A 25,522-nucleotide genomic window follows, 5' to 3' on the forward strand; every position below is an offset into this window, starting at 1 on the left:
TTGTAAAAAACTGAATGCTTTTTCATTGCTCTCAGATCCAAGGGTTTGGGTCTGTGGTCACCTATGCAAATTGGTGAGGCTTTTTATCCAACATTTCCCAGGAGAGGGGGGGGTGCAAGTGTTGGGAGGATTGTTCATTGTTCTTAAGATCCAAGGGTCTGGGTCTGTAGTCACCTAGGCAAATTGGTGAGGCTTTTTACCAAACCTTGTCCAGGAAGTGGGGTGCAAGGTTTTGGGAAGTATTTTGGGGGGAAAGATGCGTCCAAACAGCTCTTCCCCAGTAACCAGTATTAGTTTGGTGGTGGTAGCGGCCATTCCAAGGATAACAGGTGTAATATTTTGTACCTTGGGGAAGTTTTGACCTAAGCTGGTAAAGATAAGCTTAGGAGGTTTTCATGCAGGTCCCCACATCTGTACCCTAGAGTTCAGAGTGGGGGAGGAACCTTGACAGTACATGTCATGCTCTCAGAGTGTGAGCTGCAAATGAGTCTGGTCATCTGATGTAATGACTCTAATAATGTGTCATTGGCTTCCACTTTAAATCCTGCATTGGAAAGCCTTACATAGGCACTTCCCTATTGTACAACTCAAGTAAACTCTTAGGATGTGATTTTCAAAATCACTCAGCATTGGCCTACCTCTATCCACACTGAAATCAATGGGAGGTTTACCATTGACTTCAATGTGAATAGAGTTAGGCCAGTGAAAATGTTTGAAAATCAAACACTTACAAAAGCCCAGTTTTTATTTTTCTTACTATCTTGTGGACTTTGTATTGCCATTACTCCCAACTCAACCATTTGTAAATTATCAAACTGGCCAAAGTGATTTATTGTGCTTCTGAATTATGTAATTGATTTATGAAGAGTTGGCTGATGCTCAGCAGAACAGTTCCGGATAATGACTGATAATAGCTTTATCACTGCTGTGACATTGTGCTGGACAGACTTTTTTTTTTTAACTTCACAATCACAGGATGGCTCTCTAATTTCTTCCAAGCACTGACAAATGCAACAGTGACTTGTAGACAAGCAAAGCCACTGTTTCTCTGGAGGTAAATTATAGAGTAAAAAGAACAGGAGTACTTGTGGCACCTTAGAGACTAACAAATTTATTAGAGCATAAGCTTTCGTGGGCTACAGTCCACTTCATCAGATGCATAGAATGGAACATATATATATATATATATATATACATACAGATAAGTTGGAAGTTACCATACAAACTGTGAGAGGCTAATTAGTTAAGATGAGCTATTATCAGCAGGAGAAAAAAACTTTTGTAGTGATAATCAAGATGGCCCATTTAGACAGTTGACAAGAAGGTATAAGGATACTTAACATAAGGAAATAGATTCAATATGTGTAATGACCCAGCCACTGCCAGTCTCTATTCAAACCCAAGTTAATGGTATCTAATTTGCATATTAATTCAAGCTCAGCAGTTTCTCCTTGGAGTCTGTTTTTGAAGATTTTCTGTTGCAAAATTATAGAGTGACATCCACACCCCAGAGAGAAATTGTTTATCTTTCCTTAGATGGCTACTTGTGTACTTTGAACACACATTTCTCTGCAGAAGTTTATTGCTTTGTCATAACCTCTAATCCTGCTAGTAGTGTAGCTTTGCATAATGTGAGTGTTAGCTATAAGGACACACTTCCCAAAGGTGGGAGTACAGTAGGGTGACCAGTTGTCCCGATTTTATAGGGATAGTCCCGATATTTGGGGCTTTTTCTTATATAGGCTGCTATTACCCACCACCCCATGGCTGAGATGTGTCTGTACGTAGCTGATTTCTGGTTATGTAGCAGCCTCTATGGGGGCTCTACTGTATGCTGCGCACTGATAGGGACAGCCACAGGATCATGGGAGGAGGATGGATCATAGAATCATAGAATATCAGGGTTGGAAGGGACCTCAGGAGGTCATCTAGTCCAACTCCCTGCTCCAAAGCAGGACCAATCCCCAATTAAATCATCCCAGCCAGGGCTTTGTCAAGCCTGACCGTAAAAACTTCTAAGGAAGGAGATTCCACCACCTCCCTAGGCAACGCATTCCAGTGTTTCACCACCCTCCTAGTGAAAAAGTTTTTCCTAATATCCAATCTAAACCTCCCCCACTGCAACTTGAGACCATGACTCCTTGTCCTGTCCTCTTCTACCACTGAGAATAGTTTAGAACCATCCTCTCCGGAACCACCTCTCAGGTAGTTGAAAGCAGCTATCAAATCCCCCCTCATTCTTCTCTTCTGCAGACTAAACAATCCCAGTTCCCTCAGCGTCTCCTCATAAGTCATGTGTTCCAGACCCCTAATCATTTCTCAGCCTGGTCCAGTCCACACAAGAGATCCACTTCCTGGACACTACAGTGCTACTAAACAATGGCCACATAAACACCACCCTATACCGGAAACCTACTGACCGCTATTCCTACCTGCATGCCTCCAGCTTTCACCCTGACCACACCACACGATCCATCGTCTACAGCCAAGCTCTGCGATACAACCGCATTTGCTCCAACCCCTCAGACAGAGACAAACACCTACAAGATCTCTGTCAAGCTTTCTTACAACTACAATACCCACCTGCAGAAGTAAAGAAACAGATTGATAGAGCCAGAAGAGTTCCCAGAAGTTACCTACTACAGGACAGGCCTAACAAAGAAAATAACAGAACACCACTAGCGGTCACCTTCAGCCCCCAACTAAAACCCCTCCAACGCATTATTAAGGATCTACAACCTATCTTAAAGGATGACCCAACACTCTCACAAGTCTTGGGAGACAGGCCAGTCCTTGCCTACAGACAGCCCCGCAACCTGAAGCAAATACTCACCAACAACCACATACCACACAACAGAACCACTAACCCAGGAACTTATCCTTGCAACAAAGCCCGTTGCCAATTGTGCCCACATATCTATTCAGGGGACACCATCACAGGGCCTAATAACATCAGCCACACTATCAGAGGCTCGTTCACCTGCACATCCACCAATGTGATATATGCCATCATGTGCCAGCAATGCCCCTCTGCCATGTACATTGGTCAAACTGGACAGTCTCTACGTAAAAGAATAAATGGACACAAATCAGATGTCAAGAATTATAACATTCATAAACCAGTCGGAGAACACTTCAATCTCTCTGGTCACGCAATCACAGACATGAAGGTCGCTATCTTAAAACAAAAAAACTTCAAATCCAGACTCCAGCGAGAAACTGCTGAATTGGAATTCATTTGCAAATTGGATACTATTAATTTAGGCTTAAATAGAGACTGGGAGTGGCTAAGTCATTATGCAAGGTAGCCTGTTTCCTCTTGTTTTTTCCTACCCCTCCCCCCCCGATGTTCTGGTTTAACTTGGATTTAAACTTGGAGAGTGGTCAGTTTAGATGAGCTATTACCAGCAGGAGAATGAGTTTGTGTGTGTATGGGGGTGGGGGGGGATGTGAGAAAACCTGGATTTATGCAGGAAATAGCCCGACTTGATTATGTAAAGAGTTGTCACTTTGGATGGGCTAGCACCAGCAGGAGAGTGAATTTGTGTGGGGGAGTGGAGGGTGAGAAAACCTGGATTTGTGCTGGAAATGGCCCACCTGTTGATCACTTTAGATAAGCTATTACCAGCAGGACAGTGGGGTGGGAGGAGGTATTGTTTCATATTCTCTGTGTATATATAAAGTCTGCTGCAGTTTCCACGGTATGCATCTGATGAAGTGAGCTGTAGCTCACGAAAGCTCATGCTCAAATAAATTGGTTAGTCTCTAAGGTGCCACAAGTACTCCTTTTCTTTTTGCTAATCATTTTTGTTGCCCTTCGCTGGACTCTCTCCAATTTATCCACATCCTTGTTGTAGTGTGGGGCCCAAAACTGGACAGAGTACTCCAGATGAGGCCTCACCAATGTCGAATAGAGGGGAACGATCAGGTCCCTTGATCTGCTCGCTATGCCCCTACTTATACATCCCAAAATGCCATTGGCCTTCTTGGCAACAAGGGCACACTGCTGATTCATATCCAGCTTCTCGTCCGCTGTCACCCCTAGGTCCTATTCCGTAGAACTGCTGCCTAGCCATTCGGTCCCTAGTCTGTAGCGGTGCATTGGGTTCTTCAGTCCTAAGTGCAGGACCCTGCACTTATCCTTATTGAACCTCATCAGATTTATTTTGGCCCAATCCTCCAATTTGTCTAGGTCCCTCTGTATCCTATCCCTGCCCTCCAGCGTATCTACCACTCCTCCTAGTTTAGTATCATCCGCAAATTTGCTGAGAGTGCAATCCACACCATCCTCCAGATCATTTATGAAGATAGTGAACAAAACCGGCCCCAGGGCCGACCCCTGGGGCACTCCACTTGACACCGGCTGCCAACTAGACATGGAGCCATTGATCACTACCCGTTGAGCCCGACAATCTAGCCAACTTTCTACCCACCTTATAGTACATTAATCCAGCCCATACTTCTTTAACTTGCTGACAAGAATACTGTGGGAGACTGTGTCAAAAGCTTTGCTAAAGTCAAGAAACAATACATCCACTGCTTTCCCTTCATCCACAGGACCAGTAATCTCATCATAGAAGGCATGACCTTCCCTTGGTGAATCCATGCTGACTGTTCCTGATCACTTTCCTCTCGTTTAAGTGCTTCAGGATAGATTCCTTGAGGACCTGCTCCATGATTTTTCCGGGGACTGAGGTGAGGCTGACTGGCCTGTAGTTTCCAGGATTCTCCTTCTTCCCTTTTTTAAAGATTGGCACTACATTAGCCTTTTTCCAGTCATCTGGGACTTCCCCGGTTCGCCACGAGTTTTCAAAGATAATGGCCAATGGCTCTGCAATCACAGCCGCCAATTCCTTTAGCACTCTCGGATGCAACTCGTCTGGCCCCATGGACTTGTGCACGTCCAGCTTTTCTAAATAGTCCCTAACCACCTCTTTCTCCACAGAGGGCTGGCCATCTACTCCCCATGCTGTGATGCCCAGCGCAGCAGTCTGGGAGCTGTCCTTGTTAGTGAAGACAGAGGCAAAAAAAGCATTGAGTACATTAGCTTTTTCCACATCCTCTGTCACTAGGTTGCCTCCCTCATTCAGTAAGGGGCCCACACTTTCCTTGGCTTTCTTCTTGTTGCCAACATACCTGAAGAAACCCTTCTTGTTACTCTTGACATCTCTTGCTAGCTGCAGCTCCAGGTGCGATTTGGCCCTCCTGATTTCATTCCTACATGCCCAAGCAGGATTTTTATACTCTTCCCTGGTCATATGTCCAACCTGCCACTTCTTTTAAGCTTCTTTTTTATGTTTAAGATCCGCTAGGATTTCACCGTTAAGCCAAGCTGGTCGCCTGCCATATTTACTATTCTTTCGACTCATCGGGATGGTTTGTCCCTGTAACCTCAACAGGGATTCCTTGAAATACAGCCAGCTCTCCTGGACTCCTTTCCCCTTCATGTTAGTCCCCCAGGGGATCCTACCCATCCGTTCCCTGAGGAGTCGAAGTCTGCTTTCCTGAAGTCCAGGGTCCGTATCCTGCTGCTTACTTTTCTTCCCTGTGTCAGGATCCTGAACTCAACCAACTCATGGTCACTGCCTCCCAGATTCCCATCCAGTTTTGCTTCCCCTACTAATTCTTCCCGGTTTGTGAGCAGCAAGTCAAGAAAAGCTCCCCCCCTAGTTGGCTCCTCTAGCACTTGCACCAGGAAATTGTCCCCTACGCTTTCCAAAAACTTCCTGGATTGTCTATGCACCGCTGTATTGCTCTCCCAGCAGATATCAGGAAAATTAAAGTCACCCATGAGAACCAGGGTGTGCGATCTAGTAGCTTCTGCGAGTTGCCGGAAGAAAGCCTCATCCACCTCATCCCCCTGGTCCGGTGGTCTATAGCAGACTCCCATCATGATCATGATGATGGCTTAAAGCCACTTTTGCCCCTCTCACCCTGGACTTTTGCCAAGCAGTCCTTTGGTCAGACTGGAAAACTAGAGTCATTGCCCCTAAAGTAGCCTTCCAGAAATATACATACATTTGAATCTAAGTGTGCATGTTTTGAATGACTGTGACAGTGCCCAGGATAAACCTGTGTATTTGGATTTGCCTCACCAATCATTGCAATGGCAGCTTTGAATTGCTAATTGCACCTTTAGTGGCCCTAGCATTTTTAATATTAATAAAATTGATACACCTAGGCTTGTAGCCAGCCAGATAAAACAGAATCGATTTCTGTCAGCAATGCTTCCTCTCCTCTCCCTGCCTTGACACACACTCACACACAATGAGAATTCGGTCTACTAATCATATTACAAATTGCAGGGACAGAGGCAGACCAATGATTAGCAATTCAACCTGAAAGTGAACACTGGCACAGCAGCAAAAGAGATAATCAGCAAGACTGGTTAAGCCTCTTCAGTTTACTTTGCATTAATTTTACAAAGCAAATTATGGTGTATTTGCAAAACCCTATGAAAATGACCCCCCCCTCCTCTTTATCCTCCGTTTCCTCTCTCTCACTTTTCTGTTTCTCTCTGCTTCCATTTCCTGCCTCCCCCACTGCTGCCATATGTCTCTCCTCCTACCCCCCCATCCTTCCTCATATTTCCCTCTCTGCCAATTTCTTCCCTTCCTCATACTTCTCTGCCTCTCTTTGTACCTCACCCCCTCTTCTCTTCCCTCTCTCCTAAGTAATTCTCCGTCTCCACTGGAGACATATAAAATATTGACTTCCAGCTGAATGAGGCTTCACACAACTGCTGCCAGTTAAAGCAGGGAAAGCTTCCTGTTGGTTTACCTGCTACAAGGATGCCAGGTTGTGTCTTTACGTTCATAACAAAGGTCAGCTGCACTCATAAGAAGTCCAATAACCAAATAGGAATCTCTGTTTAATGTTAATCTGCTGTAGCATGTGATGTTCGCACCAGTTGGTAAATAAAATTGTTGTCTTCCCTTCTGTGCTATTGCACATCTTTCCCCAACCACCTCTGATGCTCGTCTCTCTCGGCCTTGTCTACATTAGAGGTTTTTTGTTCAAAATATCCCACCACTACTACCAGCACTTCAGTTCCACTGCTGTTAGTAACATCGGGAGCCCCAAAATATATGGACTGCTTACTGCCCAACAATGTTTTAAGCACTGTGTTGGTAAGATCGGTGCTTAAAACATAGGTCTCCCAACACTAGGGCTCCCAACACTGGTGGAGTTGGAATTGGTCTTAGCAAAAAGGGGAAATTTTTATAAATATTTTAAAATGCAAATAAAGCCAGAGTCAGGATATTTGGCTCTATTCCCAGGCTCTACCACAGATTTCCGTTGTGACCTTTGGCATGCCTCTTAACCACAGTGTCTCAGTTTCATCAAGTCAGTGTTCCCAGGCTTTGTTTATAAACCACCTCAAGAGCCTCTTGATTTAAGATGCTGTAGAAGAGCAAATTGTTGTTATTTTTATTCTTTCCCTGCTTCTCTGCTCTATTCCCTGCACCGCTTCTTTGCAGCTATTGGACATTTAAAGAAAACATGCTTCCCAGTGAGCAGGCTCTCTACAAACATGGATTAGATTAAGAGGTAAGAATCCTGAGATCACTCTCAAAGCCAAGTACCCACCTGGCTTCATGTAATGCTGTTGCTGCTGAGTTTCAAGGCTGATTTAGAAAGAAAAAAAATACATTTTTTTCTAATTAACATAAAAACCAGTGAATTCTGACGATCGTGAGAAAATCATATGGTTTTCCAAATCCTGCCTTTAATTAATAGTGTTTTCAGTTGTGCTTTTAGACTCTGCAGTTTGAATCAAAGCAAGAAAGGGTGGTAAGGATAAAAAAAAAAGATTATAGAAAGAAGATGACCTGCCGGGGCAAATCTTAGTTAATACAGAGAGGCCTTGATGTCTCCCATTCCATAGCTGGTTGAGAGAGACAGAAACTTTTTTTCCACTTGGAGTTCAGGGAACACCCCCAGTTTACAAGGGAGTAATATTTCTGCCAGATATGAAAGCAGCTTCTAATCTGCTTTGACCTTGCCCAGAAATTCAAGTCCAAATGTAGTAACATAGAAGCTGACAGGTCAACCAAAAGAATTTTCAGGGGGAGGAGGATCTTACCCCATCTTTCTTTTTTCTCCCCCCACCCACCCACTCCTGCTTGAACTCTTATCAGGGATTGCTTGAAATGCAATGGTGGCTCAACTGGCAGTTGAAATAACACCAGCTATGTTAATTTTTTTTTAAAGCAAGAATAAATAATGTGGAGGGCATTTATTGGATTGATCCAGAATGTACTCCTGCTCTTAAAAGCCATGTACATTTTTACAAACATGTAAAAAAATTACCTTTTTACATGTTAAAAATTGAGAACTTGAATTGCACATTGTTATTGTTACGATGAGTTATGATGAGTTAGCATTTACACTGAGCCATAGCTGTGCAGGATGCTTTAACAGTGAATGGACATTGCCCCTGCCCTAAGGAGTCTATAATCAAAGTGCCTGATGCTGCAAACATTTATGACTGGTTGTAGTGGTTAATAATGTGAATAGTTCAGTGGGATTTACTGCCTGTCATGGTGAAGTCAATCAGGCTACTTACGATAGTAAGCACTATGTCTAGTGTTTGTAATGCTTGAAGCCTTTAGCTGGATGAAACATAACATGACAGAGAAATGGCATCAGGCAAGGGAGGGGGAGTGAGGTTTATACAGTATTCAGTTAGTACTTCCTCCAACCTTGTATGCAGTGTTTGTTCCATTTTCTTTTATTAAGTGGACATGGGAGTTTGAGCCAGTGCTAGAGTCTTGCCATCAACTTTGTGTTCTGTTAACAGAACTAGGTTTTTTGTTTCTCTAGTTAAAGACCAGTTTAGGAAACAATGAGAAAGTAGGAGATCATTCTCATCATTCCAGTAGTTTTATAATAATAAATAAAATGGTGCCTTCTTATTGGACTGTCTTGGACAAATAATTTGGGGCTGTAGAAATAATCCACGTATGCCCCCTCTTCTGCTTAATTCCTGTATCATCTACACATATGCACATGCATATTAATACATACATTACATTGGCTCTAGAAATCTATTTTTAATTTACTTAATTGTCACCTTGACACACTGAATTACAGACTTGCTTCAGTAATAATAATTTTAAATGTCTGGAGGTTGCGTCTTCTCTTTAAAAATGATAATAAGGCAGCCCTTTTCACTTCTGCTGATAAACATTTTGACAAGTGATCAAAGGCTGTAAGAGCACAGAGGAAGACTGGGTGCACGTTAATGCTTTACCAGTCAGTAATGGTGGGACTGTGCTTTTTGCTAGTCTGGCAAAAACTGTAATGTGGACTACTTCCTCTTCATTTTTTTTCCTCACTCCCTCTGTCTTTTCCCCACTCCAGAAAATGTTTTGCTGTTCTCCACTAACCCACATACAGCTCGCTGTATCCACTTCCCAGATTATTCCATTTAAGGTACTGGAAATTCAGCAAGTCTGATTCTCAGTTTCCACTACATCAAGAACAGAAAGGAAGTTTGGACCCTTAAACCTGAAGATACCAACTGCTTCTGCATGGACTGTAGAGCTCCCCAATGCTCTCAGCCCCCAGGACAGCACGGTTCCAAACAGTCTGCATTGCCAAAGGCTCTCTCCATAGCCACAGTCCTCAGAACCCCACCTCAATGGGATTCCACATTTTCAGACAGGGACAGTATTAATTTACCTGCTAAAGTCCTGTGGGCCTGGTGGGGTGATGACATTGTTGAGAGCATTTCCCTGCTGCATGCCCTCCTTTACCGCTGAACCTGAATCCCACAGAGCACCTAGTGAAGGGCTTATATGGGGGAAACAACACAATAGAGAACTCCTCCCAACTAGATTCACTGTTTCCCTGGAACAATGTACTAGTGGTTCATCTGTCTTTCCCTCAGGAACAATAAGAAATTATCTTATAGATTAGGTCCAGGACCATCCAGCCTTTCTAAGTGTAGTTCCAAGATGCCAAATGATGTCATCTGAAAACTCGCATAGCGTAGAGATGTTTACAAGATGGCACATCAGTTATTCAAATGTACAGCCTCTACCAAAGGAAACTTCCATTCAGGCCTGAAATTCAGCTAATACTTCTCTTTAAATTGCACACTTATAGTCAGAATGATTTATTCAGTAATATGTCTCTTCTCTTGAACACTTCAGAAGCTGAAATGAATTAAATTTTTTTTTTTTAAAACCTCTGAAATTTGTCTGCGGTAGTTAGATACAATGAACTAATGGATGATTTTCTCACATCTTGTTCTCCAATTTTATTCCTTTCCAATCATATCCTTCACATGGTCTTGGAGAGTGTTGGCTACAATCAGATCTTTTATTTTTCTTCACTTTCTTCCATTTACGCATTTAAATTCTGCTTCTCAGCATTTTTTCTTCGATTGACAGACACCTTATCAACTTCCTAGGTGCATGTTTGTTTCTCACAGCACTGGGTGATTTCTTACCACAACTGGCAATGTCTGCATGCACCCAAAGCTAATGGATAGTTGGTTATGACAGCAGATGATCTCTATAGTCTGAATCCACATCCATGGTCTGCTCCATTGCAACTTCACCTTTCTAGGGGGCACTTATATGTTATAACTACATCAGATTTTTCTGCCAAAAATATTCCAGTGTCAATACCACCAGTGCAGGTTCACTGTGTATACCATCAGTGTAGATAGGGCTTCAGGCAGCTGCAGGAGCTTTAAGCACAGTGACCCTGATTCTCAAACGTATTTAGGCTTCTCACTACCACTGATTTCAATGGGTGTTGAGAGCCTAAATACCTTTAAGGATCTGGGCCAGTGTCACCTAACCTTGCTCATAAACAGCCTAGATGACCTGGTGCTTCAAATGCAGTCAGTGGTTTGTCTTGTTTACAATAGTGCTATCACCATTGCTACTACTGGTGGAGTTGCACAGGTGAAACTCTTAGGAAAAAAAAGCTTGTTTGGATACGTCCCTGTCTGCAATACCCTAACTTTTAAACCAGGTTAAGAAAAATATCATGCTATAGAAGAGTTTATATCTACACTATAAGCTCTAAAAATTTGTTTTCAGTTGTGTGGCAGAGCTACGTGAACCCTTCCATGGGAGTCTTCTGACACATGGGTAATTTGAACATAATAGAGCTTACAGTGTGGATTGTACTTTAATTATTATTTCTCTGATCTTCTGTATTACAGTATTTGATACCCCTGCCTTTATTTATCTTTTTGACCATTTATTATACACCTCTACTCCAATTCCTGTATATCACTCAAAAAATTCATTATTCACAAAACTGAACATCTGCTTCCTCACCTAAAAGACTTTTATTAGAAATTATGTTGTGTATAGTTTATTTCTCTCTGTTGGCACCTAAAGTGAGACTGCTCCACTTAAAATCTGCTTTGCCATATATATCAACACAGATATGAGGAGATTAGCGTTATTCAAGACAGAGAAGCCATATGTTGGAACAAAAATGCAAAGATCCAAGGCCTTTAAGAAAATCAAATAATGTGGAAAACATATATGTCTACTTATGGCAAGATCCTCAGCTCCATTTAAGATATTTTAAATATTCAAGTAGCAAGGGGTGAGAATAAATTAGCTAATTTGTAAGTAAACCTTGAATTATTTTATTTGGTTTAAACGACCTCACTAAGGGATTATAGCTGAAATAAGAAAGGCAGAAAGACTGGGGTTTTAGCCTTATTTTTATTCACAAAATTGTTTTTGTCCAGGGTGATGGAAGCTTTGGAGTGTTGTCTCACAGAGTGTCCTTTAGTAAAGAGAGTCATGGAAGAGCTTGCCAAGGGGATAGTACTTTCTGTTTTGTTAGGGCAGGGCAGACAGAACATAGAGTCCATTACATTTAGGATAAATTGTCCCATCTGAAATGTGGGGACAGACAGTAGTGTTTAGAGAAGGCAGGTCAAAGGTAGAGACATATAAGGATTTGAGCATCATGTGGTGTTATCTGGTTTTATGGAAAAGGAGCACAATCTGATCCACATTAAGGAGACTCCTCTTCCATACAATGGCCCAGTCCTGAAACTCTTACATGTATGAGTAAGAATTACTTCCTTGAATGATGACTGAAGGATCTGTTATGTCATGGCTTGTTATGTGAGCCGTCCGCAACATCGTCCATGGAAAAAGGTCATTACTAAGAGAAACAATCGGGAAAATTTACTGTTATTAATTTCAATGCAAAACAAATTGCATACAAATAATCTATGTTAAAAATTGTTGTTTAGATTGCAAAATCAGGAATTAAAAAGTTAGAAAATGCCATATTTACAATAGCCCATGCAATGTGAAAGCAACTCTTTCACTTCCAATTTCCCTAACAAGGTCTTGTGTAATGTCCCACCAATTAGAATGTAGCAGGTTAATGCATACAAAGCATCTCCCTTTAAAATATGCTGCTGACCTCTGGGGCCTGATCCTGCATCACTGAAATGAATGGGAGCTTTGTTATTGACTTCAGTGGTGCAGGAACTCCCAATGGACTGAGGGAGACCTTGCTGACATCGTGATGGGCCATCGTGGCAATCAGGCTGGAGAGCTCTCTGACAGCTGTAAAGAGCAGCAGAGGATGGAGAGAAAGCAGCAGCAGGTGGGGGAATAGCGTCTTCCAGCTCCTCCACCCCCAGTGGAGTTTGAGGACAGAGTGTGACCAACAGAAGCAGGCAGGGAAACAAGGTCTGCCAGCTCCACCGTCACTGGTGTCACAGCTGTTTGGGAGTAGGTAAGTGTTGTATTAATTGGATATTGATATGTTCTTAGACTTAATGAACTAACAGGTCTTTCTCCCCCGTCTAGCTTCTATGATCCTAAATTTGAACAGGAAGGTCTGATTTTCCATTACATTGCACCTACAGGAGTCATCACCTGCACAATTTGGATGTATGGCAGTGCCAGATTAGAATGGTGGTGTTTTATGCCCACCTTGCACCTTTACACCTTGTGTAAACAGCTGCACAAGGCATAGTGCAAGGGAGAACTTAGAGAATGAGGTTCCCTGGTAAGAGGGGGAAGCAAAAAGTACCTTGGAAAACAGTGATTAAATCACAGAAGAAGGTAGTCTGTGCATTTTGTTAATAATAATTAAGGGCCCAATTCTGCCCCCACCCACGTACTCACATTAATTAGTACCTTCCTACAAGAACAGTGCCACTTATTTCAGAATTTTGTTTCAGACTTGTGCACTAAAGAACTCAGATTAGGCCCAGTCTACACTATTAATATCCATCATGTTGTGCAGTATCTACTTAGAATATCTTAGTGCCTGACAGTTAAAACAAGGATTCAGCATCTCTCTTATCAAAGGTTCTGGGTTCTTTGCAGTATATTAGAACTCAGTTATGTCACACATAGGCACCAACAACTCCTGGCGCCGGTGCTCGACCCCCTTCATCCCCAGCCCTGCCCCGACTCCACCCTGCCCCCTCCCCTCCTGCCCCATCCCTGCCCCATTGGACTCCTTTCCCAAATCTCCGCCCCGGCCCCGCCTCTTCCCTGCCTCCTCCCCTGAGCGCACCCGTTCCCGCTTCTCCCCCCTCCCTCCCACAGCTTGTTATGTCATGAAACAACTGATTTGCAGCGGCAAGCGCTGGGAGGAGAAGCAGGGATGTGGCACACTCAGGGGAGGAGGCGGAGGTGAGGTGAGCTGGGGCGGGGCAGGGAGCTTGGCTGCCCACCAATTTTTCCCCGTGGGTGCTCCAGGGCTGGAGCACCCATGGAGTCAGCACCTATGATGTCACAGGGATTCAAGCATTCAATGGTTCAGATACCCTTCTCCAACCCCTCTCCCTGCCTAATGTTCCTGTGTGGTTTATTTTGATGCATGTTGTGTGTGCATTTGGGGAGTGAGTTGTGAGTCCCAGGGTTGGATGTGTGCTGACAAACATCTAGAAGGGGCTGCCCTCCTGTTTCTCCTTGCTGATTTGTCATTGGAAGCCATCTCCTGTCCTGTCAGCATGTTTCACTGGAAAGTGGCCTTTAAAGTTCAGCAGCACACTTCCCTCTATCATTGGCAGTGCACCTGATGCCATCAGCCTGCCCCATCAGACAGAGAATTGACACTCTTCTCCTCTCTAACTCCCACAACAGCTTCCTTGATCTGCAGTCTTGGAAGAAAAGAGGGTGGTGGTAAAAGATTGTATGAGTCCAAACTGTTTCAGCAACAAAAGCTGCTACATCTAAATTACAACACCTATATCTACCACGGGAAGTGATTCTGGCCCCTGACATCACTGTTAGGATGACTGAAGGGCATACCCACCTAAAATCAGGAAGAAGAGGTTAGTTTGAAGGGGAAAAATGATTACAGTAAATTAAAACATGGAATCAAATAATTGTTGTTGTGGGGGGAAAAGACTGTGGTTTCACTCCAAATGATTTCTGAGGCAATAGTTATAGGATCAAAAGAGAGAGCAATTTGTATGTCAGCAAGGCATACAATCATGAATTTTGGAAGAAGGCTATAAAAGAAGGCTGACTGTGAATAGGGAAGTGGCGAGGAAGAAGAAAAAGAGATGTTGGCTCAAAAACACTTTTAAGACCCGGATTCTGCAATCAGAACTGTAAAGGCAGACCATCAGTGACACACGGGTAGGGCTTTATCAACTTCAGTGAGGTTCTCCGTGGGTGCAGGGCTTCCAATTGCATGATCAGGGCCTTTATTCATAAAGCAGATACTGCAGTGCTCACTTTATTTCACAACAAACGTTCATCAAAGTGTGCATTTCTCATTCAGAACCATAGGGGTCAAATCTGAAATTTTAAAATGCAGCCCTTTTTTTCAGTTATCAAAGCATAAAAATATGACAGCTATTTTCTTAAACCATGCAAACCATCATTTGCTCATGCTCAGATAATTTAAAAAAATGAATGGATTTTCTCCACATTTTCTAAATTCGTTTTTGGAGTAAGAACACGCCTGAGAAATTACAGCTGAAAAAGTAATTTTTTTAAAGTTTATATGTGATAGAGTAGAGGAAGTTAGAACAAAATGGCTCTCTTAGATATAACAATATTATAATAGGTTTCAGAGAGGTAGCCATGTTAGTCTGTATCAGTAAAAACAACGAGGAGTCCTTGTGGCACCTTAGAAACTAACACATTTATTGGTGCATAAGCTTTCATGGGATATAAGCCACTTCATCAGATGTATGGAGTGGAAAATACAGTAAGCAGGTATAAATATACAGCACATAAAAAGATGGGAGTTGCCTTACCAAGTGGGGGTCAGTGCTAATGAGGCCAATTCAGTTAGGGTGGATGAGGCCCATTCCCAACGGTTGACAAGAAGGGGTGAACATCAACAGAGGGAAAATTACTTTTTGTAGTGCTAATGAGACCAATTCAATCAAGGTGGATGTGGCCCATTCCCAGCAGTTGACAAGAAGGTGTGAGTATCAACAAAGGGAAAATTATTTTTTGTAGTGACCCAGCCACTCCCATTCTTTATTCAGGCCTAATTTGATGGTGTCAAGTTTGCAAATTAATTCCAGTTCTGCAGTTTCTCATTGAAGTTTGTTTTTGAAGTCTTTTTGTTGAAGAATGATGACTTTTAAGTCTGTTATAGAGTGTCCAGGGAGATTGATTTCAGAGTAGCAGCCGTGTTAGTCTGTATCTGCAAAAAGAAAAGGAGTACTTGTGGCACCTTAGAGACTAACCAATTTATTTGAGCATAAGCTTTCGTGAGCTACAGCTCACTTCATCTTATGCTCAAATAAATTGGTTAGTCTCTAAGGTGCCACAAGTACTCCTTTAATTTTTTCAGGGAGATTGAAGTACTCTCCTACTGGTTTTTGAATGTTACAATTCTTAGTGTCTGATTTTTGTCCATTTATTCTTTTGCGTAGAGACTGTCTGGTTTGGCCAATGTACATGGGAGAGGAGCATTGCTGGCACATGACAGTGTGACTGATGTGGTTGAGTCCTATGATGATTGTGACGGTGCCCCCCATAAGGCTTTATGGAAATATGCTTATGAATGTATATATATGAATTAACTGGAATATGTTTTATGCTACATAGGCCATGTAACATATCTCTGTAGAGGTTAGGATCTACTGAATCTATTAATCCTATTTGTATGCATGTATCATTTTTTGTATTCGAAGTTATGAATATTGGCTGTATATTTGTCTGATTCTAAGTAGGTTTTAGTGAAGCAGTTGGTCAGCTTCCTGAGAAAAGACTATTCTCAATAAGTGCCCAGTCAAGAAGCCCTTAAGCCAACAAAGAACTTGGAGACACAATCCACATCTGAGCTTTCCCAGGAATGTGGCTTGTCTGGTAAGGAACTCAGTCATGCATGGACATGTGACTTGCCCAGGTGACTCCAAAACTCCATTTTTTAGCTGGACTTTGCATAGGAGAGAGGAGGGGGTCTTCACCCACAAGAGAAAGTCTATTTAAACCCCTGGGAGACCCCTCCATTTTGTCTTCAGCTGGCTGAAGAGAGAGCCTCTCCACCCCCAAGGATACCTGAAAGAAACCGGAACAAAGGACAGTAACTACAGGGAGTGTGAGTGATTTCTGGACCCAGACTAGAAGGAGACTAGTCTGTAAAAGGAAGCTTACTGGGTGAGGATTTTATCTGTATTCAGTTTTATTACTGTACTAGGCTTAGACTTGCGGGTTTTATTTTATTTTGGTTGGTAATTCACTTTGTTCTGTCTGTTACTACTTGGAACAACTTAAATAATACTTTCTGTATTTAATAAAATCACTTTTTTACTTATTAATTAACCTAGAATATGTATTAATACTTGGGAGGGGGACAAACAGCTGTGCATATCTCTCTATCAGTGTTATAGAGGGTGAACAATTTATGAGTTTATGCTTTATACAGGGTAAAACTGATTTATTTAGGGTTTGGACCCCATTGGGAGTTGGGCATCTGAGTGTTAAAGACAGGAACACTTCTGTAAGCTGCTTTCAGTCAAGTCTGCAGCTTTGGGGCAAGTGGTTCAGACCCTGGGTCTGTGTTGGAGCAGACTGGTGTGTGTGGCTCAGCAAGACAAGGTGCTGGAGTTCCAGGCTGGCAGGGCAGGAAAGCAGGGGCAGAAGTAGTCTTGACACATCAGGTGGCAGCCCAAGGAGGTTTCTGTGATCCAACCCATCACAATGGTGTCCCTTGAATAGATATGCAGACAGATTTGGCAATGGGGTTTGTTACAGAGGTTGGTTGCTGGGTTAGTGTATCTGTTGTGTGGTGTGTAGTTGCTGGTGAATATTTGCTTCAGGTTGGGGAGCTGTCTGTAAGCAAGGACTGCAACAAACCCCGTAGCCAACTCTGTCCGCATATCTATTCATAGGACTCAACCACATCAGCCACACCATCAAGGGCTCGTTCACCTGCACATCTACCAATGTGACATATGCCATCATGTGCCAGCAATGCCCCTCTGCCATGTACATTGAATTGGCCTCGTTAGCACTGACCCCCCACTTGGTAAGGTAACTCCCATGTTTTCATGTGCTATATATTTATACCTGCTTACTGTATTTTCCACTCCATGCATCTGATGAAGTGGCTTATATCCCATGAAAGCTTATGCCCAAATAATAGGTGCCACAAGGACTCCTAGTTTTTTTTAATATATAATAATTCTTGTTGTACTAAATGTTGGTCTCCTGCCATTCTGTATAGTATTTCAAATACAGAAAGATGACAGGATAGGATAAAGAGCTTGAGAATGTATATGTTACATCTCCCATTTGTTCCGTCTATTAACATGCACAGGTTCCCCCTCTACCCTGGGGGAACCCCACCTCCATCCACACACTGAAGTAAGTGCTGGGAGCAGGATTACAGGAGCCATCCTGTCAAGGACTGCCACAAAGTTCAGGTGGAAGTACAGCATCTTGGGAACTTCAGTGAGTTTTGGGGACTGGACTCCCAGTAACTACCTTGGGAACAAACCTTGAAGGAAACTCTGAGAGTGCTAGGTGGCTTGTTTCTTGCACATAGGAGCATTAAACCCATTAATTTTAATTCTGAAATGCTTTGGGATATGAGTTTAAATCCAAATCCCACACCAAGACTTGGACTCATCATCCCCAGTGCTGACACTTCAGGAGGGTTAGTGGGAGAAGGGTGGACCCTTCACAGTTATAGTATAGTACAGTAAGGGCTTGTTTCTTCTCTAGAAGATGGTCACATCACAGACTGTAGCTCTCTCAATCTTTTTCACTCTGACTGGCACTGGAGGGTTTTGTATGGAGACAAACTTTTTCAGGTGTTGGCCCCTTTAAAACTGGCCAACAGAATGTCGTCTCTTGAAGAGCTGAGGGTTCCAGTACAGTTGAGGCAGGTGGATCAGGCTGTGTCGGGGGGCGGGCTGTGGATCCCTGATCCCACCTTCCCCCAGGGGAAACCAGGCAGGAGGGGCAAGGCTTGGAGCAAATTTACAGTGAAAGGAACCAGAACAAAGGCAAAGTGTTAAAGAGAATCCTCAGAGGAGGAAAGACCAAGGAGACGATAGAAAAAGTGACCAAGAGACGGACGGAGAAAGGAAGGCAGGGAAGACAGGTGAAGTGAAAATGTAGATATTATTGCTAGACAAATCCTGTCCACTCTTCTCTAAATTATTAGTGTTTATATAATATAAAGTTGTGACCTTGATCATTGCTAAGTTCTGGTCCCTGCTCTGCCACTCACTCCTTGTGTAACTTTGAGGGGGATTATTCTCCTTATAGTTCAGTTTCACCACCAGTAGAAATGGAAATAGCACCTGTCTGGCTCACAGAGTAGTTGTTAAGGCTGTTTGTAAAGTACTTTGAACTCTTCAAAGTAAAAGCACTGTAAGTTTTCACGGTATTATTATTATTGCTATTACATCTGAATCCTTATGCAAACAAAAATTAGTATTTTTATTTACTAATCATGCATATTTTATTCTTAATCAACGGTAAATTGGGGGGGATGGGGGGGAGGGATAGCTCAGTGGTTTGAGCACTGGCCTGCTAAACCCAGGGTTGTGAGTTCAATCCTTGAGGGGGCCATTTAGGGATTTGGGGCAAAAATTGGGAATTGGTCCTGCTTTGAGCAGGGGGTTGGACTAGATGACCTCCTGAGGTCCCTTCCAACCCTGATATTCTATGATTCTATGATTCTATAAATAGATAAACAAAAACTAACAGACCAGTTACTCATGTTTTAAAAATGGTATTTAGTATTAAGAGCAGTATTATAGTAATCAAATGTTACATATTTAATAGTTATTTTGAGTATGTCTGACTTCTAATGAAAAAGCTGTCTTTTTAGCCATTTTGTCTCATCCAATTGTCAAGATAGCAGATTCCTTTTTGTTAATTATTCTTTAGCATTATATTTAAGACATTTTTAAAGTAATAATTTAACAATTAGAATATATTACACTTGAGTTTCTCTTAACATCAAGAAGAAAAGGAGTACTTGTGGCACCTTAGAGACTAACCAATTTATTTGAGCATGAGCTTTCGTGAGCTACAGCTCACTTCATCAGATGAAGTAGCTCACGAAAGCTCATGCTCAAATAAATTGGTTAGTCTCTAAGGTGCCACAAGTACTCCTTTTCTTTTTGCGAATACAGACTAACACGGCTGTTCCTCTGAAATCTTAACATCAAGGTTCATGTTGCCCATTTCTTGTTGCTGTGTACAAGTTAAAGACTCCTTGCATGACCCTTCCTGAAAATAGTAAAATAAATCATTGCTCTCAGATGAAACAGGTACTAATGTCTAAGGTTATATTGAAGGGCATGTAGTGGCTACTGTGTTTCCTTACACAGTCACTGCAGTGCTAGTGTTTAATTAATTATGCAGTAAAGCACTTTGACGTACCTTGAATATGAAAGGCAACTCTGTAAAACCAAATTCTGTTCTGTTGAATCCAGATCAGATGAAGAGATTTTTTTTACTTTCCCTTCAGAACTTGTGAACACAGTTGAGATTAGTTTAATAAAATGTCCCCTTCCCCCTGCATTGTAAAACTAGGGCATATCATTCTGATGGGCTATTTAATCTGAGAAAAGTACTTAAAACAAAAGGAAAAATATATAGGTGCCCTGCCCTCCTCTCCCCAAAAAGCCTCTCATATTCTTGGGAAAGTGACAATCCACTGTTACAGTGACACAGACACTGTGGTGCTAATAATTAGGAACAAAGTGCTGTTAAAAAAATTAGAAGTAAATTTTAGGAGGTGTGGCCGATTTTTATGTCCTCTTACATGGCACATTTCACCACCAATGTTATTTCCCCTTGACAGTTGCTATTATATATGATAAATGATCCAATACTAATCTCCTGTTGGCCAGAAAAAAAAAGGAGAATTAAAAAAATACTTAATGGAATCAGTTGACGGCTCAGCAGCACAATGGACTCCTGCTACCATATACAAATGTGGAAATAAATGTTGGTATGAAGTGGAGAGATTTTAGTTTGAAAACAGGAGATGCTGATCCCTTTGTGATGATGTAAGACAATTATTTTATTCCATTAAACTCAAATGAAAAGACTGATGTAGATTTTAATCATTAACTAATGGGTGTTGATGCAGTAAAGTGACAGTTGCTCCAATTGCCATTAGAGATCCTGTACATAGTGGTTAAAAAAAAAAGGACTGACTAATGGGCATATTAATTCAGAGACCAGCTTACTCATAAAAATAGTTTTAAAAATGTATGCCTTGTTTTTATGACTAAGCTAGGATTTAGCTGAAAGAAGATTGTTTTTAACTTTTTACACTAAATAACTTTATACTTTATTCAGTTTATCATTTGTGTGAGTTGGGCTGTAAACTCTTTAGGGGAGGGACCTTGTCTCATATGTTAAAACAGGGCATATACTTACTGTGTTCTATAAATAACATTAATAGTGAGTTTATCCAGCAGGCTATTTGGCAGATTCCATCTCGTATATTTTAATATAAGTATTGTTTCTCCTTTGATATTGATACTTTTTGAAAGTACTGAAAGAAGGCATGCTTAAGTATTTAATATGCTGGTCTAGCTGCTGTTGCATGGGAAAGAAAGTTGTGTTTGTTTAGTATCAGGATGGAAAATCCCATGCTCCTTGTTTTGTTCACTGCTGCAATTTAACCTGGCATGAATTAATACAAGAGAACCTGTTCTGCATTGAAAAAAAAAATCTGTTTATATTTGTTCTGAAGTTGTATCTAAAGGTTTGGGACCTTGCTTTGTTGGATTTGTTACTAGCTTTCAAAGAAGCAGCAGTTTGTCAACATGATATCAGGAGAAATTTTACTGTTTTTTTTTTTTAAAAGCTGTGCTTTACCTTTCAGAAGCTCAGCAGAGGCAAGCAGAAAAAAATTGTCTTATTCAGTAGTTCTCAAACTTTTGTACTGGCAACCCCTTTCACATAGCAAGCCTCTGAGTGCGACCCCTCTTATAAATTAAAAACACTTTTTAATAAATTTAACACCATTATAAATGCTGGATGCAAAGCAGGGTTTGGGGTGGAGGCTGACGGCTTGCGACCCTCCATGTAATAACTTTGTGACCCCCTGAGGGATCCCGACCCCCATTTTGAGAACCACTGTCTTATTTCACTGAAAAATCTTAAAACCATGGTCTCAAAAAGATAAGCAAATCATGGCTATCTTTAAATGGAGTCCCTTTTCATTTACACTGCTTTATTCTGCGCAAAGCATGATCCGGCAAGCTGACCCACATGGGTAGATCTCTGCAAACACAGGGAGTCCCTCTGGCTTCAGTGGGGCTCCACATGGCTATAAAGGGCCTGTGCAGATCAGCATGCAGGATCAGAGGTTAACCTACTGTATACTCCCTCATTTGATAGCCTATGTTTAAGTTTATGTATTGAAACTCTCAAATGAGGATGTATAGAGTAGGTTAATTACTATCCAATAACTGTTAACTCACTTTGACACTTTAAAATCAGCAGAAGTTTGGAACTCCTGACCAAGCATGTAGCTTTTTAAAAATAACTGCTATAGCGCTGTCTCCTTAGATAATAAGAAACTGAATAATCCCCACTGCAGCCACTGGTTTCTATTGCTGTTATTCTACCACAGTTCCCCCACCCCTTCATTTTTCTAATGTGAAGGGCTTGGTTCAAACTAAAAGCAGCTTTCCCATGGTAGAGGGATCCACTGCCAATTAGATGCAAAGATCATGACTATGTGTCTTACTGAAAACATTATGAATGTGGGATTCCTTCCTTCCTTCAATGTCTGCAGCTTATTTCAAACCATGAGAATAAAGTTTTCCAAAACTACCTTGATGAAAGGTTTGTTTCCTTTGAACTTTACTCTCCAATTACCTGGAATTTATATTACTGTAACTCCTAGAAGCCCCAGGCATGGACCAGGACCCTATTGTGCTAGGGTCATCTCTACAAATTCCAACTGACACTTACTTACATGGTGTTTTTTCCCCCAAAGAGCTACCAAAATGGGTCACTGAACATTGTAGTAAGATCACTTCACTTTACCCACTGCTGAAATGAGGTGGAACACAGCAACCATTCTGCGCTAACAGCACAATGCTCCAGCATTGTACGTGGAGAAGTACTTTTTAAATTGAAAATGCAGCAGAAATTCAGAAAAATGTGTGTAGCTCACGAAAGCTCATGCTCAAATAAATTGGTTAGTCTCTAAGGTGCCACAAGTACTCCTTTTCTTTTTGCGAATACAGACTAACACCGCTGTTACTCTGAAACCTATATATATATATATAATTACTCTAATTGGAATTCAGTCAACACATCTCAAGTGTCAGTTCCTACATTATGAAAAGTACCAGGGGATCTTTTACATCTGCAAGTGAACAAGGTCTCCCTTTGAAGTCCCATCTGAAAGACAGCCTTACCAGCATCATATCAGTAGTGTCTGCTGAGCTAACAGTGCTACCACTGTGCAATTAATCTTCCAGCACCTACATTTTCTTTGGTAGTCTCTCAGCTATTTAATGAGCAGGCCTGATGCAGCATAGTTCAAGGGGCTCTTAGATTGTAAGCCCTTTGGGGCAGGAACCATGTCTTCATATGTGATTGCACACATCCTAGCTCAGCTGGGGCCCTGCTCCTGGATGGGTACATTGCAACACAAACATAAAAAAACAAATCATCTGCTAGGATCACAATTTATTAATGTCTCAGTGGGCTTGACTGCATCAAGCTGGTCCTGATCTTCTTGCGCCATAAATTCAGTGCCCCGCTAGCTTATGCCTCCAAGAGAGCAGCCGCCTTTTCTTTGACTTGTCCTTGCTGGAGGGAAGATAAGAAAGGCTTAGTCAGAGACTGGGGCGGGAAGGGGGAGCTCTATGCTTGTTTAGCTGAGAGCCGAAGGTCAGGCACAGTCCCCAGCCCCTTTCCTTCTGCTCTGGGGAATGGAATTAAGGCCCAGTACCGCAGTGCCATGGGGGGGGGGGGGATCTTGCATCCCCCACCTTCGCCGCTCACTGAAGAGATGGCCTAGGAGCCCTGGCTAACCTCGGCGCTGGGGAGCAGGGGCTCGGCCACGGCTGGGTCTTGTCCTCCTTATCAGCCAGAGTGGATGCTGCAAGGCGTGTCCGGGGCTCTGCTCATGTGATGGAGCCAGCGGGAGAGACGGGCGGGGGGACAAGGGAGGAGGTGATTTTTTTTAAAGGAGTTGGCAGGAAGCTGGGCTGGCTCCTTCATTCGCAGGCTGGACTCACCCTGAGCAGGAGCGGCCGGAGCCCGCCGGGGACTGGCCGGGCGGACATCCCCATTGTTACCGGTGCTGGGCGGGCTCCCGCGGGGGCGAGCGGACAGAAGCGGGGCGCCGGGAGAGCCGCAGCCGCACGCACCGACATGGGCGCGGGCAGCTCGGCGGAGCAGCCGAGTCCGCAGGACGCGCCCACTGCAGCAGCGGAGTCCGAGCCCGCCAGTCCGGAGGCGGCGGCGGCGCCGCTTGAAGAGCCCGAGGACCCCGCCAAGGTACCAGCCTCGTCCCCTGCAAGGCGGCGCAGGGCTGAGCCCTCTGGGGGGGGGGGGAGAAGGGAGAGGAGGAGGAGGCATTCCCCCCTTAGACCCACCCGCCGGGGCAAACTTCCCGCCCGCGGCTGAACACCTGCCTCCAGCACCTGCCCCTCCCGCGTGTCGGGGCGGCCAAGTGTAGTGCGCGGCGCGGCGCTTTGCCCGCAGCGCTCTTGGGCGGGGAACTGCGCAAGCGGTGGCCTCGGCCGCCGTCCTTAAACTTCCCCCGCCGCCCGGCGGACAGCCCCGCGCCTGCTGCGGGCCGCCAAGGGGGCCAGGGGCGGGAGTCCCCCTCCTCCCCGAGTCGGCTGGTAAACTCGGGCGGGGCCCTCTCCTGCACTGCCCCTGGCAAGCGCCTCGCTCACCTTCGGACGCTAGCTACATCCCATTGCATCTGCTGCCTGCCGTGCAGCTGGCTCCGCTCAGCCCGCGGGGCAGCCTCTCGCGGGGAGGGGTTACCACAGACCCACCCTTCTTCAGCCCCTGCGTATGTGTGTGCTTGGGGGGAGACCCCACCCTGTACCCGGGGCTAGAGCCGCCTGACGGCGGTGCGCTCCTGCAGTCAGCTCGACGTGGTACCCCGTGCTCGTGCTGCTGCTCTCTGCAGTCTCCTCTCCTCCCCACAGAGGATGCAGGTGGGAGGCGCCTCTGGTCTGGGCGAAAGAAAACCAGTACATCTATGGCTTTTCCAGGCTCTCCTGCGTTGACAAGTTGCTCAAACTCGACAGCAGCCCTCCCTGCCTCCCCTATGTTATGACAGCATCGGTGCTGAGTAAACACCCCGTTGGGGATTCTCATATGGTGTCATACATGTGTGCAACATGTACAATTTTTAAACGAAAAACAAAGTTGGCCATAGTAGTTAGTCCCTAGGGGTAGTTTCCATAATCCTTAATGTATTCCCACAGGCAAAATGTAGTAATTAGCTAAGGGCGAACCAGCACAGATGAGAATGTAAGTGTCTTAATAGATGTGTTGGAGAACTGCAAGAAATTATTTTAATGTGTTTGCTGTTTACAATAAATTTTGAACGACTACATTTTCCCTGTGCTGGAACACTCTCTTGGTTGAAAGGATGTTGGGGGCAAGAGGGAAATTATGTGCATCAAGGATGTTTTCATAACATTAGCTTCGTTTTTAGATTGTTCCATATAACAGAGGAGAAACAGTACATATTTATGCAGAAGTTATCCAACTTTTCCCATTCTTCAGAACTGGGGTCTTTAAAGTATGAGCATTCAAAAATTCTTTTAATCTAATGTGTGGGTGTGAAAGCTTGAGAACTGGTTGTGGCTTGGTTTCCTTGACCTTGCGATTCTGATTTTAACTTTCAGCTACAATTTTCCATAGTTCCTGGCCTCCAGGAGATCTTGTTTGCATGTTTTGACAGATTCACTAGTGCACATTAGTCTTTAATAGCTTTAAAATCAATGTTAGTTTGTAAGATATTGTGGTATTTAGCAACAGTAGTTTGGTATTCAGAAGCCAAAAGTTTGCAGGCAAGATGATTGTTGTGAATCTTTTTGGTTGACATTAATGGCAGAAATCACTAATTA

At 43.3% G+C, this 25,522-nt stretch overlaps 1 protein-coding gene and 1 long non-coding RNA gene across 3 annotated transcripts in view; one reads left to right on the forward strand and one right to left on the reverse strand.

The window, feature by feature from the left end:
• Window positions 1-23,096: 23,096 nt before the first annotated feature.
• On the reverse strand, window positions 23,097-24,582 carry LOC125634057 (uncharacterized). Of its 2 annotated transcripts, none has more exons than XR_007355775.2 (2): window positions 24,332-24,582; window positions 23,097-23,234 (listed from the first exon to the last, which is right to left on the reverse strand). It is a non-coding gene; the product is annotated as an uncharacterized LOC125634057 (long non-coding RNA). The 2 variants fall into 2 exon arrangements; XR_012667698.1 differs by lacking the exon at window positions 24,332-24,582 and adding an exon at window positions 23,666-23,775.
• The window catches only part of AKAP12 (A-kinase anchoring protein 12), a 130,349-nt gene continuing 128,317 nt past the window's right edge, over window positions 23,491-25,522 (forward strand). Inside the window, exon 1 of the mRNA XM_048844235.2 lies at window positions 23,491-23,927. Within this exon, the coding sequence (XP_048700192.2) occupies window positions 23,559-23,927 (369 nt within the window). The 5' untranslated portion in view covers window positions 23,491-23,558. The remainder of the gene's footprint in view (window positions 23,928-25,522) is intronic.

This window comes from Caretta caretta, chromosome 3, assembly GCF_965140235.1.
Source record: "Caretta caretta isolate rCarCar2 chromosome 3, rCarCar1.hap1, whole genome shotgun sequence".
Classification (NCBI taxonomy): domain Eukaryota; kingdom Metazoa; phylum Chordata; order Testudines; family Cheloniidae; genus Caretta; species Caretta caretta.